General features: G+C 36.3%; 2 protein-coding genes across 6 annotated transcripts in view; both read left to right on the forward strand.

Moving 5' to 3' along the window:
• LOC125238723 (androgen-dependent TFPI-regulating protein-like) overlaps positions 1-15,066 on the forward strand; it is a 52,172-nt gene that overhangs the window by 26,246 nt on the left and 10,860 nt on the right. Inside the window, exon 1 of one of the 5 annotated variants that reach the window (XM_048146140.1) lies at positions 13,064-13,264. The exons of the other annotated variants lie outside the window; for them this stretch is intronic. Coding sequence (XP_048002097.1) covers positions 13,154-13,264 — 111 coding nt within the window. The 5' untranslated portion in view covers positions 13,064-13,153. Of the gene's footprint in view, positions 1-13,063; positions 13,265-15,066 lie in introns of those variants that run through there. 5 annotated transcript variants of the gene reach the window in all.
• LOC125238724 lies at positions 1,591-5,695 on the forward strand. Its single transcript, XM_048146144.1, has one exon. It carries the CDS (start codon positions 1,899-1,901, stop codon positions 2,586-2,588), a length of 690 nt encoding a protein of 229 aa, XP_048002101.1. The 5' UTR covers positions 1,591-1,898; the 3' UTR covers positions 2,589-5,695.

Consider the following 15,066-nt stretch of genomic DNA (forward strand, 5'->3'; position numbering starts at 1 on the left):
AAACTTATGGTTCGAAAGTTAGAGGGGGGGGGGACACATTTTTTTTGCTTTAGGAGCGATTATTTCCACAAATCATAGTTATTTAAATTAACTGCAATTTTTTTTCCGAACTCAGTTCAGTTCAGTTTTTAAAATTAAATGGCTTCAGTCCATTGGGACTATTTCGCCAGTGTCAAGGTGATATGAGCTAATATTAGTAATTTTTGTACAGTAAGTACGACATTGTACGGTGACTTAGCACTTGTAAATTTCCGAACTCAATACATTCAATGTGCTGCATGCACTTCGTAACTGTCATTATCATTGACACTTTTTTTTTTTAAATCGTATAATAATGGTTTTCTTCTACCAGGGTACTTTGCCAATGCCAAGTAAATTACATAGATATATAAAACAATATAAGCAGTTTTTCTTCGAACGAGGCCTTCGCGATGCACTGGAGGATAGCTGGAGCAGCAGTACAAAGCATGATGGCGGCCGGGACCACGAACTGCCGAGTGTCGCCGAGTGATGTCCGTAGAATTAGTTATTCGCATCTCCAAAATAATTCTTCATTAAATACACTATTTGTGCAGGCTATTCACTGCATAATATCCTATCAACAACATACAATCACGCCTGTATCCCATAAAGGGGTAGGCGGGCCGTATGCTTGTTTGCCACCGACGTAGTATCAAAAAATGGGGTAGGCAGAACACATGAAACTACTAAAGCTTCAGTGCCACTCTTGGCAAATAAGGGGTTGGAAGAAAACGAAACTGTGACATTGCAGTGACAGGTTGCCAGCCTCTCGCCTACGCCACAATTTAACCCATATAAATAAAAATAAATAAAAATAAAATTTGTTTATTTCCAAGAAAATACAGTCATGTATACAATTAAACTGACCTCCACACTAGGCAGATGCCTGTCCCGTGGAGGAGATGGTTCAGTCTTAGGTATCAATTAAAATAATATCATAACTTCTTACATATAAAAGAAAAACAGAAAAAACAGTAAAGGTAAAAATTACTAAGTGGTAACAAGCACTTAAAGTTTTAAGACAAAATAAAACAAAACAATACAACAATGGTTACATCATTAGGTACTGTGTGTTTCTAATCGGTAAGTATTGAAAATAGTGTGAAACAATGAAAAAAAATTTAAAACAAAGATATGAAAAGTAGTAATATAATAAAGTAAGTATATCCTATCAAACATACATTAAACATTTTGCAGAATGCAAAAATGAAAAAATATATCGGACGACGATCCGCCATGTCCCATATATATGGGTCAACCGAAAGTCATTGACTCACTTTGCTCATATTGCTCATACTCATGATTTGTCATTGCCTACCTGACAAGTGTGTGTGCTGTTCATTGCTGGCAATAAAATTATTTAAGTTTATACCTAAGGTTATTTATTTATTAGGTAATTAGATTAAAGGCATTATGTATTTTATAGGTAGATTTAGTTTAGTTATAGTTTAATTTATTAGTTCATAGTGTAGTTTTATTTGTGTTAGTTTAAAATGTTTCATGTATCTAAGTAAAGTAAAAAGTAAAAGTAAAGTAAAGTAAATTTTTATTACAGTATCCGGTTCCGGTACGATCATAGTCAGTCGCTGTGTATACTGCTCTCGCGTTTATATCGAAATAAAGTGCAAAAAACTGATAGTTTCTGTCAAAAGTACTGTGATTCATAGTGATCAAGTGATAGTTCTAACAAATTCGAATAGAAATAAACACGAAACAATCATAAAGTGAAGAAAATTGTGAGAAAAAGTCGGCCGCGTCGAAGAGGTTATCTGTCAAATCTCCGAGCAACGACAATATTACCAATACCAACTTAACAACAGATACGTTCAGAAATCTTCATAAAAAGCCGTTCAATCTCGCTGCGTTTCGATACTGCAATGGCTCAATTGTCACCGGAGATGTCACTTCTACTAGAAAGAATGACAGAAAAACTCAATATCCAAACGCAAACAATAACAGACAACGTTACGGCAACGATATTACTAAAAGTAGAGGAGACAATTAAACCAATAGTAGAGGAAAACAAGAAGTTGCGCATCGAATTACAAGAGCTGAACAGAAAAATAGAAACACTGGACAATAATGCACGAAGAAACAATGTTATTTTACATGGTATTCCCGAGTCGCAAGAGGAAAAGTTCGATCAATTAATAAACACCGTCATCAATACTATCCATGATTTAGACGTCGATCTAAAAATAACGGACATAAACCGTGTACAACGCTTGGGAAGGCGACAAGAAAATGACAATAAAATAAGACCTATCCTTCTTTCGACAACATCTACCCAGAAAAAGATCGAGATACTAAGAAACAAGAAAAAAATGAAACAAAATACATACATAACACATGATGTCTCCAAAAAGTCACTACAAGAACGAAAAGAGAAAACGAAAACAACAGTAAATGAAACAGAAAAAAGAAAAAGGCCAGACTCTGAATCGCCAAGCCCAAACAAACCAGTCACATCAACTAGAAAAGACAACAAAATAACTAAAGTGGATGCATTTCAAGTCATGCGAGAGCGTGCCTATTCCTTATCAGATAAAAACACATGGAGAAACTGAAAAAACTGCAAAATCTACCACAAAAACAACACAAATAAAATTAAAACAACAAAAAAAGAAGTATACTTATCAACAAGATTCAAAGAACCAGGAAAACCAACCACAAAAACAAGCAAATTTAACACAACAACTAAACAAAACAATATTCCCCAAGCCGACTGGTCCTCGTGGGGAATCAGACCACCACCCTCACACCTCCCAAAGAAGAAACAAACGCGAACATCAAAAACAAATACTCAAAATATGTACATACAATGTGCGATCACTGTCATCCCCGGAAAGGCTGTTGGATCTAACACAAGCACTTGAAAATATAGAATACGACGTTATCGGACTTGCTGAAGTAAGACGAACTGGATGTAAAATAGAAGAACACCCAGACTTTATATTATGCTATATAGGAGAAACAAAAGGACACCACGGAGTTGGCTTCCTAATAAAGAAAACACTAAAACAGAATATCATTGATTTCATTGGAATATCGGAAAGAGTAGCAGTGTTGAAATTAAAATTCAGAAACCAACCTATAACTATAATACAAGCCTATGCCCCTACCGAAAGAGCGAAGGATGAAGATATGCAGAAATTCTATGATGATCTCAAGAACGCTCAAGAAACACATGACACAAATGTACTAGTCATAGGGGATTTCAACGCCAAAATAGGCCAAGCACGGAAATTTGAAAACCTAATAATGGGAAAGTATGGATATGGCAAACGAAATGAAAGAGGCACATTGCTACTACAATATGCTAGTGAACAACGCTTATCTGTCATGAACACATATTTCAAGAAAAAAGAACAACGAAGATGGACATGGATATCACCTGACAATAAAACAAAGAACGAGATAGACTACATTTTATGCAACAAACCAAAACAGATTACAAATGTTGAGGTTCTAAACAAACTGTCCTTCCCCTCGGACCACAGACTTCTAAGGTCCTCTTTCTTACTTGAAGCACCAAAAAAAAGTAGGAAGGCCTATAGATCACTACCAAAACCACCAACAACAGAACAAGAGAAAGCAAAATACCTACACCATTTAAAGGAAAATCTGATAACATGTTTTCACAACAAAGATCATACAAACATACAAACTTATTATGATAGCCTAGAAACTGCAATAATAAATAGTCTAAAAATGAATAATGATGAACAAACGAAGAAGAAAATACTAAGGCAAGAAACAATAGATCTACTAAACAAACGCACAGAACTGATAGCAATAAAAAACAAATCAAAAGAAATAAAAACAAAACTAAAAAACATATATAAGAAAACAAATAAAGCTATCAGAAAAGATTACAGAAGCCATAGACAAGAAATAATTAAAAAAAATCTAATTACCTACAGAAGCTCGAAACGAGCTCATAAAGAACTCAAAAGTCACAAAGATTGGATACAAAAATTAAAAGACAAAGACCAAGAAACGAAGAGTAGGAAAGACGTTATTACACATGCTACGAAGTTCTATCAAAACCTATATAAGAAACCAGATGAAGAATCAGACAATACAACCTTTCTGGAACCAAATGTAAACTACCAGGACATAGTAGTACCGATATCAGAGCTGGAAATAACAAAACATATTTCTCATTTAAAACCAGAAAAGAGCCCCGGACCTGATAATATCAGTAACGAAGCACTCAAAATTGGAGCCCCACTACTAGTACCTTACCTTGCTCAGCTATATAACATGGTCTTAGAACAAGAAACCGTCCCCAAACAGTGGTGCAGCTCGGATATCATCCTACTGTATAAAAAGGGCAATCCACTAGATGTTGGCAACTATCGCCCAATCAGTTTGCTGTCCAGTGTCTATAAACTCTTCACATCCATACTGCAGACCCGAATAACACCAAGTATAGATGCACACCAACCAATAGAACAAGCTGGATTCAGATCAGGATATTCAACTATAGACCACATCCATACCTTAGATCAAATAATAACAAAATACATAGAAAATAAATACCCCCTATATATAGCCTTTATAGACTACTCGAAAGCCTTCGATAGCATCACACATAGCTCTATCTGGCGAGCTCTGAAAACATGTAAAATCAACAAAACATACATAAACATCCTAATAAAGATCTATAGCCAAAGTGTAAGCCGAGTGAAGATGGAAAGAAAAGGAGAGGAGATATCTATAGGCAAAGGTGTCCGACAAGGAGATCCACTCTCACCGAAACTGTTCATAGCAGTACTAGAGGAAGTTTTCAAGAATATACAGTGGAAGAATAAAGGAATCGCTATACTTGAAAAACGGCTGACCCATCTACGCTTTGCAGATGATATAATCATCTTTGCGGAATCTGCAACCCAACTAGAAGACATGATGAATACCCTTGACAAGGAGAGCAAGAAAGTAGGACTACACATGAACACATCTAAGACAAAAGCCATGACCAACAGTCGAAGAAGATTAATTAATGTGGCAGGGACTGAAATCGATTATGTTAAGGAATACATATACTTGGGAAAACAGATATCCTTTAGCCCATCTAATAACGAGGAAGAAGTAGACAGACGCATAAACATAGCCTGGAAAAAGTTTTGGTCCCAGAAGGAAATCTTGAAAGGCGAATACAGTATTGCCCATAAGAAAATCGTAATGGATACCTGTATCCTACCTAGTCTAACTTACGGAAGTCAAACTTGGACATACACAGATAAAATACGAAAATCTATAACGGCCTGTCAACGATCTATGGAGAGGAGTATATTGAATATTAGGAAAATACAGAAAATTAGAAGCGAAATAATACGTCAAAAAACCAAACTTACAGATGCTCTCCAACAATGTCTTCATCTAAAATGGCACTGGGCAGGTCATGTATCCAGATATGGGGACAAAAGATGGACCCTAGAAGCAACAAAATGGACCGGACCCGTAGGACGGAGACGCCCAGGAAAACCACAAAAAAAGTGGATAGACGATATCTCCGCTGTTGCAGGAAAAGATTGGCTTCGGAAAGCCCAAGACAGGGACAAGTGGAGGAAAAACGAGGAGGCTTTTACCCAACAGATGGGATCTACAGTCAGTTTAAAAAGAAAGGAAAAATAACACACAACCAGACTGTAGAAGAAACGAAGCTCATATAATATATATAAGGGGTTAAAAAAAGATAATTTACTATAATTATTATATTCGAGTACCTACCTAATACGCATGTGCTGCCAAATACAATTATGCGAATTAATTTTATTCATAAAAACAATCGGCGTAAACAGAATTATGCGAACTTATTTTCGGACAATGTGTTATTCCTATTATTTTCGATTATGACAAATAAGTTTTCTGCCAAATTAACATTCGGCGAAAATCGATTATGCGAAGTCTGTTATGCGAAAATCGTTTCGGACAATTAAAGTTATGCCAAATAGAGGGAACCCAAACTAGGGTTCCCCTTGTTTTGGCATAATTTTACAATCGAGAACATATTCATTAGTGTTATCATTAATTGAGAGGTATTTTAGAGTTAGGTACTCCTAAATTTCACCCCGTAATTAGTTTTTGAAAATTTTCTCATAGGCAATGTACTGTAAACATGGTTGCGATGACAGGCAATGTCAACTGTCAACGTCGTCAAAAGCGTTTAAAGCGAGTGTGTTTGTCTTACTGCTGACTCTAGGGTTTACTGGTGAAACCCGATAAGTTGAGCAAACTGGTTTTTGAAATTTGAACTATGTGCAATTTCCACAATGTTGTTATTTCAATGACAAATTATCTCGATTTATCGGGTTTCACCAGTAAACCCTCGCTGTGTTAAGTACAAGTTTCTAATATTTAGGTTGACAACGCGCATGTGACACTCCTTAATTTTCAGGCGTCCATTTACGGTGACTGCTTTCCATCAGGCGGACCGTATGCTTGTTTGCCACCGACGTAGTATTAAAAAAACCGGCCAAGTGCGAGTCGGACTCGCCCACCGAGGGTTCCGTACAAACTTTCAATGGTTAAAATAACCTACTACTCATACTCATATTCATTTATTCATTCAACGCCATTTTACACGTCAAGATTTGATTTAAAAAAATAATATTCATACAACAATAATACTTAGAGAATAAATAGACAGAAGATTGAAATTACAAAAAGTTAGGCAATATTCACATAAAAAATGCACAAAAATATTTTTCTAATTAGGTAATAAAAAAATTGTCATAAGTGTAGAACGGGTGCTCGACCAGCCATTTTTTTAAGCGATAGGTACTTAAAGTTCGACACACTAGGCGCTTCAACCACATATTGCGGCAATTTATTATAGACGGCAGGGTCCATCACATGTGTTAATTTTACCGTAAATTGGATTTCGCCAATTTACGGTCGATACCTACTAACTTTCCGGCATTTCGAATGTTGTACTTGGAACACATGTTGTTAGTTTTGTCACAGAATATATGTATAATAGTACAAGTACAGAAGGCTCACTCCTTTGATGTTCACAAAATGACGCTATTCTAAATTCTTACCTACATTAACAAACGGACCGCACGCGAGCAGCCAACATTGAATTTTTCCCCTCACTAGCTCGGAAACACGTGTTTTGTCCTTTAATACCAGCGGGTAAAAACGCATTTTATCCACTAGTGCTTTAAAATTGATAAAAGTAGGTGAATCTAGTAATAAAGATCATTTACCACCTGTGGAACTACTGGAAGCAGTGATAAAAGAAAATCTTGTAGTACAAAAGGCGGACTCATGCTTTAAGGCATTCTCTACTATGTTGATCTTTCTTTTATGCGGGGGGCTTCGCCCCCCGAGCCCTCCTTTATATGCTCTTAAGGGTCTCAAGAAAACCCTATCCCAACTTATTTTAAATACTACGTTGATCTTTCTTTTATGCCCCCGCATTCGCCCTCGAGCCCCCTTATTCATGCTCTTCAGGGTCACAAGAAAACCCTATCCCAACTTACTTTAAATACTACGTTGATGTTTATTTTATGCGGAGGGCTTCGCCCCCAAGCCCCCCTTTATTTCCTCTTAAGGGTCTCAAGAAAACCCTATCCCAACTTATTTTAAATACTATGTTGATCTTTTTTTTGTGGGAGCTTCGCCCCCGAGCCCCTCTTTACTTGCTCTTAAGGGTCACAAGAAAACCCTATCCCAACTTATTTTAAATACTACGTTGATCTTTCTTTTTGCGGGGGCTTCGCCCTCCGAGCCCCCCCCCTTTATTTACTCTGAACGGTCACAAGAAAACCCTAACCCAACTTATTTTAAATACTACGTTGATCTTTCTTTTTTGCGGGGGCTTCGCCCCCGAGCCCCCCCCTTTATTTCCTCTGGAGGGTCACAAGAAAACCTTAACCCAACTTATTTTAAATACTACGTTGATCAGTCTTTTTTGTGGGGGCTTCGATCGCCCCTGAGCCCCTTTTACTTGCTCTTAAGGGTCTCAAGAAAACCCTATCCCAACTTATTTTAAATACTACGTTGATCTTTTTAGTAGTTCCAGTTCATATCTTCCGGCTCCATCATCAGACCTTGAAACCTAATCGTAGTCAAAGTTCATTACAAGACTTTTCTAAGAAACCCAAAAACTACTATGATACGATGTTCTATCATGTAGTTCCAGTTCATATCTTCCGGCTCCATCATCAGACCTTGAAACCTAATCGTAGTCAAAGTTCATTACAAGACTTTTCTAAGAAACGCAAAAACAGCTATGATACGATGTTACATCGTGTAGTTCCAGTTCATATCTTCCGGCTTCATCATGAGACCTTGAAACCTTATCGTAGACAAAGTTCATTTCAAGACTTTTCTAAGAAACCCAAAAACTACTATGATACGATGTTCCATCATGTAGTTCCAGTTCATATCTTCCGGCTCCATCATCAGACCTTGAAACCTAATCGTAGTCAAAGTTCATTACAAGACTTTTCTAAGAAACCCAAAAACAGCTATGATACGATGTTCCATCATGTAGTTCCAGTTCATATCTTCCGGCTCCATCATCAGACCTTGAAACCTAATCGTAGTCAAAGTTCATTACAAGACTTTTCTAAGAAACCCAAAAACAGCTATGATACGATGTTCCATCATGTAGTTCCAGTTCATATCTTCCGGCTCCATCATCAGATCAGTTCAACAGTACCATATTATTGTACTGTTATCAGAACTACATACAGCTGCCAATTATCATTACGCTACGATCCTTGGAAGATGGTTAAATTAGCCTCCGTAGATTCCATTACATAGTTAGTTACATACACGACGACCTAATAAAAGCGTGTTAATATTAATATTAGCGCCATCTAGCTGAGCCCTTCTTCTGTGTGGTACTGAGGTAAGTACGTTTTATTTTTAGACTTTATCTGTCTATACGGAGTTATATATGTCTTTGACTAGAAGTATAGGTACTCTAATGAGTATTATTGTATTTAGCGCCGTCTCTCGGCAAAATTTACTAAGTAATTTACGCGACTTGAGACTTGTGCGAACCGGCAGGCGTCCATATGTAACAGTCACCGCTTTCCATCAGGCGGACCGTATGCATGTTTGCCACCTACGTGGTACAAAAAAAACTCTCGACGAATTCACCTTAAACATTAAAAACTAAATCAAAATCGATTGATTCGTTCGGGAGCTATGATGCCAGACAGACATGTCAAGCGTCAAAGCTATTATTATTATAATATTTTTGCGTTGGTGGTTAAAAACAAGAAACCTCCTTCAAAACTATAATAAAACACAACTTTCTATGAAAATCGGTAAAGTGCAAGTCGGATTTCGACATTTCCATACAAAAAGGTCATGAGCGCCTGACGACATGTGATGGCAACGTGTACTACACGTTGCCAGTCGTGTACACTAGATTTGTACTTTAAAGATTTTGCGTATATTTTGGAAACTATAAGAGATAGAGCAAATAGACTTCAGATTTTGGTTGTCGGTGGCACAATTTTTTTGTTTTCGTATATATACACCATTTTTTGGACCTATTAGGGCAATATTATGGTCAGTGCAGTTCTAAACAGTCGTAAGCGCCTCTTTTTTAGTAGGAACTTAAGTCATTTTGGCAAATGCTTAAAATTTTTAACAATTTCTAAACAGAAATGAATTTCTTTCTACCTGTCCATGGCGCTCACAAAATTTCAAAACATTTAGTAAGTACTTGCAGCGGCAGTGAGTGAAAAATCTCAATTTGAGTTTTTTTCTCTTAACTCCGACTTACGCTTGACTGTAGATTTCTAATAGGTTTTCCTGTAATCTACAGGTAGAGGGCTATCTCGTGTATTTTTTTGAAAATTTTACGCTAAGTAGTTTCGGAGATAAGGGGGGAATGGTCATTTTTTGCTTATTTTCTTAAATTACTTCTAAATTACCAAAATAAAAACTATAAAAAAAATATATTTGAGATGCTTATAAAATGCTCTTTCATTTGATATGTAGCACAATATAGTTCTAATAACTTTGATTTTTAATTTTCAATTTTACCCCCCAAAAGTGGCCCCTATGATTAAATTTCGTTTCATTTCATTTAATTATATTACATGTCCGTCTTTGGGCCACTTGTTTACATACGTGTGCCAAATTTCAAGTAAATCGGTCTAGTAGTTTCGGAGAAATCGGCTGTGACAGAGGGACAGACAGACACGCGAGTGATCCTATAAGGGTTCCGTTTTTCCTCTTTGAGGTACGGAACCCTAAAAAGACAATTTGAAGTAAAAGTTATGTAATAATATTTCCGAGTATATGACCTCACTGCCGTTAAAGGGATTTGCCCGTATTAGCTTTACACGGTGTATAATTAGGTAGGTATTTGCCTTATACTGGCAGAATGGGGTTACTTTAATTCTTGGGGTAACATTGATCATCGATTTTTGAGGGATAGAGAGATGAGTTTTGATTCTCGGAAAAATTTCAATTTTGAAACTGTTATTATTTAACGTATCGCTGTGACATTCATCTCCATCATTGTTCGCATACGGCCTTCAGTTTATTTTCTTATAGAAATAAGCAGGAATCCGCACAGTATAGGTTTAATAGAAGATTTATGGAGATGAGAGGTAAGGAGCGAAAGCTTTAAGTATCAGAAGTGCGCATATAAAAGAAATGATAGGTGGCGCTGTAATCGCAGGTACATAAGGGTTTGACAATCTCTTAGCCTTCTCGGTAGTGACCCCGCCTACGGAGCAAGAAGTCCCGGGTTCAAATCCTGATGAGAGTTTTCTAATTTTTTTCTAGAATTATATTTTGTTTAGTATCGAGAAAATTAAAATATAAAATATTAAAAATAAAACAAAAAGATTGCTGTCAGGATCGAACCCGAGAACATCCGCATACGAAGCCAGCGCACTACCTCGGGACTACGTCTTAACTTGCTCAGTCTGGCGAAATCAGTCTAGAGAAAAGAACGTCTAATGTCATGTCACGTCGCTGAGCATTGAGCGAGACATGCGCTCCTAGCGGAGAGATTTGTAACTGCAAATAAAAGGCCTCAGCCGGTCATTTGTGCGACTGTTCTACTTCGACAGATTTTCCTCCTTACCTCTATTCTCCAAAAATATGAACCGTCAAAATATGACATAAATTGCTTAGATAATATGATGAAAATAAGAAATCCCTTACAATTCAAAATAAAATGGTTGTTGGTTTTAAGTGTAACTTTTTACAACGTGTGTCTATTACATTTCACTATAGTGTTCGTTTCTGGGGTATGCCTGTATTTCCGAATTACTGATGATCAGAAGAAGGAACCCAGGATATTGATGGCAACGAAGTACTTTTGGTTCTGGTATACATTCTGGGTCATAGTGAGTATGTTTTTACTTATATATGTTACTATAAAAGCCCAAAGTACTTTAAAACCTTGGTTCTATTTATTTAGTATGAATAGGTAGTCGTTTGACCACGATCACTAGGGTGGATCAAAAAAACACTTTTTTGGAATTAGCAAACCTAATAGTTATCAATCTTTGAACCTTAGTCTTTGAAGCCTTTGTGCAAAATTTCAGCTTTTTTAATCAACATCTTCAGCCCCCGCATTAGGTTTGAAATTTTGAAAATCTCATACAAACCTGAAAATTCAACTTTCAGATAAAAAAAAACTTTCGGCAGTATTATGTTCAGTATACATTATTGATACATATTGGTAAGTGATGATGCGGTCTACGGTGGAGCATGCTTACCTATGAGATACCTATTCACTCTTGCTTTGAAGAGACCTGGATTGTACTCATGTGGAAACACAGACTCAGGCAGGGCATTCCACTCCTTGGCGGTTCGCAAAATAAATGTTGAAGCGAAACGCTTAGTGCGTATTTTTGGAATACTAACCGTGAAGCGATGTCGCATTCGCATTGCCGATTGTCTGGTGGTCCTAAGGTGAAATGGGGAAAGTTGCACAGTTCCTCAGCGCACTCTAAACTTCTTCCTCAAATCCTAGGTTTTACCGGTGCCGATTGGTAAAAGGCCGAAGCGAGAAATATTTTGGGCTTTTACCTACATTGATTAGGTAAAACCTTGGTCTTACCACAGCAGTTGGGAAATGATGCAATGAGAAAGAACTTTTGGGGAGTTCTTTGAAAAAATTGGGCAAAGTGTCACTTTTGCTCTCTGCTACGAGGGAGCAATGTACATGTGCATGTGTCACATGGTAGCAAAATTATTTCCACCTTGAACGTTAATTTAATATGTACCTACTTCAATTCCTCACTACGCTTTGGATTCTATTTTAGAACCCCAGAAAATACAATATGTTTACAAATCGTCACTACTTTGAAAAATTCTCGTATCTCACACCTCTCCTCAAAGTTAAAACGCAGTAAGTCTATGTGCATTGCATTCATACTTATTACATCTTTCTTTTCATTGACAGAAGAAGATACAAGTTTTTTTCAAAGTAGTGACGAAATGTACTCAACAACAAACCTAGAAGTATATAAATAAATAAATAAAATAAATATTGGGGACACCTTACACAGATCAAGCGACGATATACATACTTAAATAGATAAATACATACTTATATACTTACATAGAAAACATCCATGACTCAGGAACAAATATCTGTGTTTAACACAAATGCCCTTAGGGGGGCCGAGGATAAAATACCGGTTGAAAAACTTGCCTTTTATTTTTATTTTCCAGGACCGCGTCTTCGGCCCGCAGGACCGCGTCTTAGCAGGTAGGTCGCTGCATCCGTGTGCGCCGACTAAGACACCAGACCGGTCATCAAATATGAGGGTAGTTTTCTGATTTTATCTACCTACCTACCTACACTGTGCGAATATTTACTCATGTAAACCGGCACGCGTCAACATTGTTTTGCCAAAACAATTAAATTAGAAATCTTAACTTACAATAAAGTATGTTCTAAAAACTTTATATAATCTTGAAATAAAAACATACCAGAACAAGTGTATAAAAATAAGGTTAATATAATCACTATAATCAATCAGTGACAAAAAATTAGCCAAAGTTTGAAAAGATGAACAGATTTTCCTACGATTTTCAAGTTCAAGAAAACTCAGTAAAAAAATGTCACCAACATATAAAGTTTTTGACTCGTATTATATTTCATTTACTAGTGTTTTCTTATACTGTGATGGTGAATGTTTTTGCTTTTACAATTTTTGAAGGCATTAGTGACCACCCAGTGGATATAATAAGGAAGTTGAACGATTTTAAGTTCATATATTTTACCAATTGGAATTTCGTAAGTATTTTTTAAGTACTTACATAGGTACCTATTTCAATTTAAACTTCGACAATTCTCCCTTAATTGCTCTGTTACAGAGAAGAAATCCCTGAATTTTCTCGCCTTTGTACAGTCAACCAATTGGAACGCTAGGCCACTGTAGAACTATATCATAGTAACGTTATATATCAGATTGTAAGAAACCTCTTACTGCTTGTCATTTTGACATGGTTCCAATTGATTGACTGTACAAATGTGTGTTATTTGTTCCTGTTTTATGTGTTTTTCTTTGTACAAAACACTTCGTTTTACTACTGCTACAAATACTAGGTACCAAAGAGGATCGGTGAGTATTACAGGAGCGCTCCTAGCGGCATGAGTTGATCAAAATAGTTTAGTTTCATACAGCATAAAATTAAAAAAAATTACAAATTCTTATTTTTTTGTTTTATTCCGTCTAAAAATGTTAAAGTAGATCAAGTAATAGCATTTTCTATTTTAATTTACTCAAATAAAAGTCTGAAAAACTACTTTGATCAACTCGAACCGCTAGATGGCGCTAGTAAAATTGTTGCCGCTCAAATACCCCAATGAAAATCAGAAACGTATTATCGTATGCGAGTTCTCTACTTACTAGGTACCAAAGAGGATCGAGTAAATAGAGGTTACTGTCGAAGTAAAATGTGTAATCGCAGTGAATAGACTGCCATCTCTTGACACAGGCTTGAAACTTTTGCACCTCAGTTTTGACAATTTGGCCCATATTCTCAGTTTGATATGTTTTAAAATGTCAAATATTAATATTAGCGCCATCTAGCTGAGCGTACCCCAAAGGTGTAATGCCATTTATGCCACCGTACCTTCTATCCGATATCGAATCGGATAATGTGAAAACGGACAGCATATTCTTTATCAATTATTCATCACCATAAAGACTATATCACGAGCAGAAACTAGTATAAAAGCATCGGACCATACAAATTCAAATAGAACTTTAACGAACCAAATCAATGAAAATATTTATGCATATATAATTTTTAAATAATAAGCATTAATTACTTAAATAGCATGTGAACTAGAATGTAATTAGATCTTTCTGGTTCTGATATTAATTGGAATGCATGTTATCGGGGTCAAAAGGTATGAAAAGATCGAGTCAATCAGGGTTTATAGATATTACTATTGCTAATGAATGAACAATTACTAACAAAATACATTTACAAATATAAATACAATAGGGTTCCCTCTATTTAAATAAATAAATACTATAGGATATTCTTACACAGATTGACTAAGGCCCACGGTAAGCTCAAGAAGGCTTGTGTTGTGGGTACTCAGACAACGATATATATAAGATATAAATACTTATATACATAGAAAACATCCATGACTCAGGAACAAATATCTGTGCTCATCACACAAATAAATGCCCTTACCGGGATTCGAACCCAGGACCCTGCGCTGCCTGCTGCGCCGCGGGCATTTAATTGTCCGAAACAATTTTCGCATAACAGATTTCGCATAATCCATTTCGACGAATGTTAATTTGGCAGATTTTTTTTGTCATAATCTAAAATAATACGAATATTACTTGGTCCGAAAATAAGTTCGTTTACGCCGATGATTCTAAAACTGAAACAGTTTATTTGTATATCAAAGATTTCCTGAAGTCAACCCCTGTCTCCATCTAGTACATATAATATCCAATCAAATTAAATATAAAACATGTGTATAAATACGATCTTCAAACCTTCAAACTTCACCCATCTCAAATGCCGGCAACACACCTCCAACACCTCTGGTGTTTCGATTATCCATGG

This window comes from Leguminivora glycinivorella, chromosome 24, assembly GCF_023078275.1.
Source record: "Leguminivora glycinivorella isolate SPB_JAAS2020 chromosome 24, LegGlyc_1.1, whole genome shotgun sequence".
Lineage (NCBI taxonomy): Eukaryota > Metazoa > Arthropoda > Insecta > Lepidoptera > Tortricidae > Leguminivora > Leguminivora glycinivorella.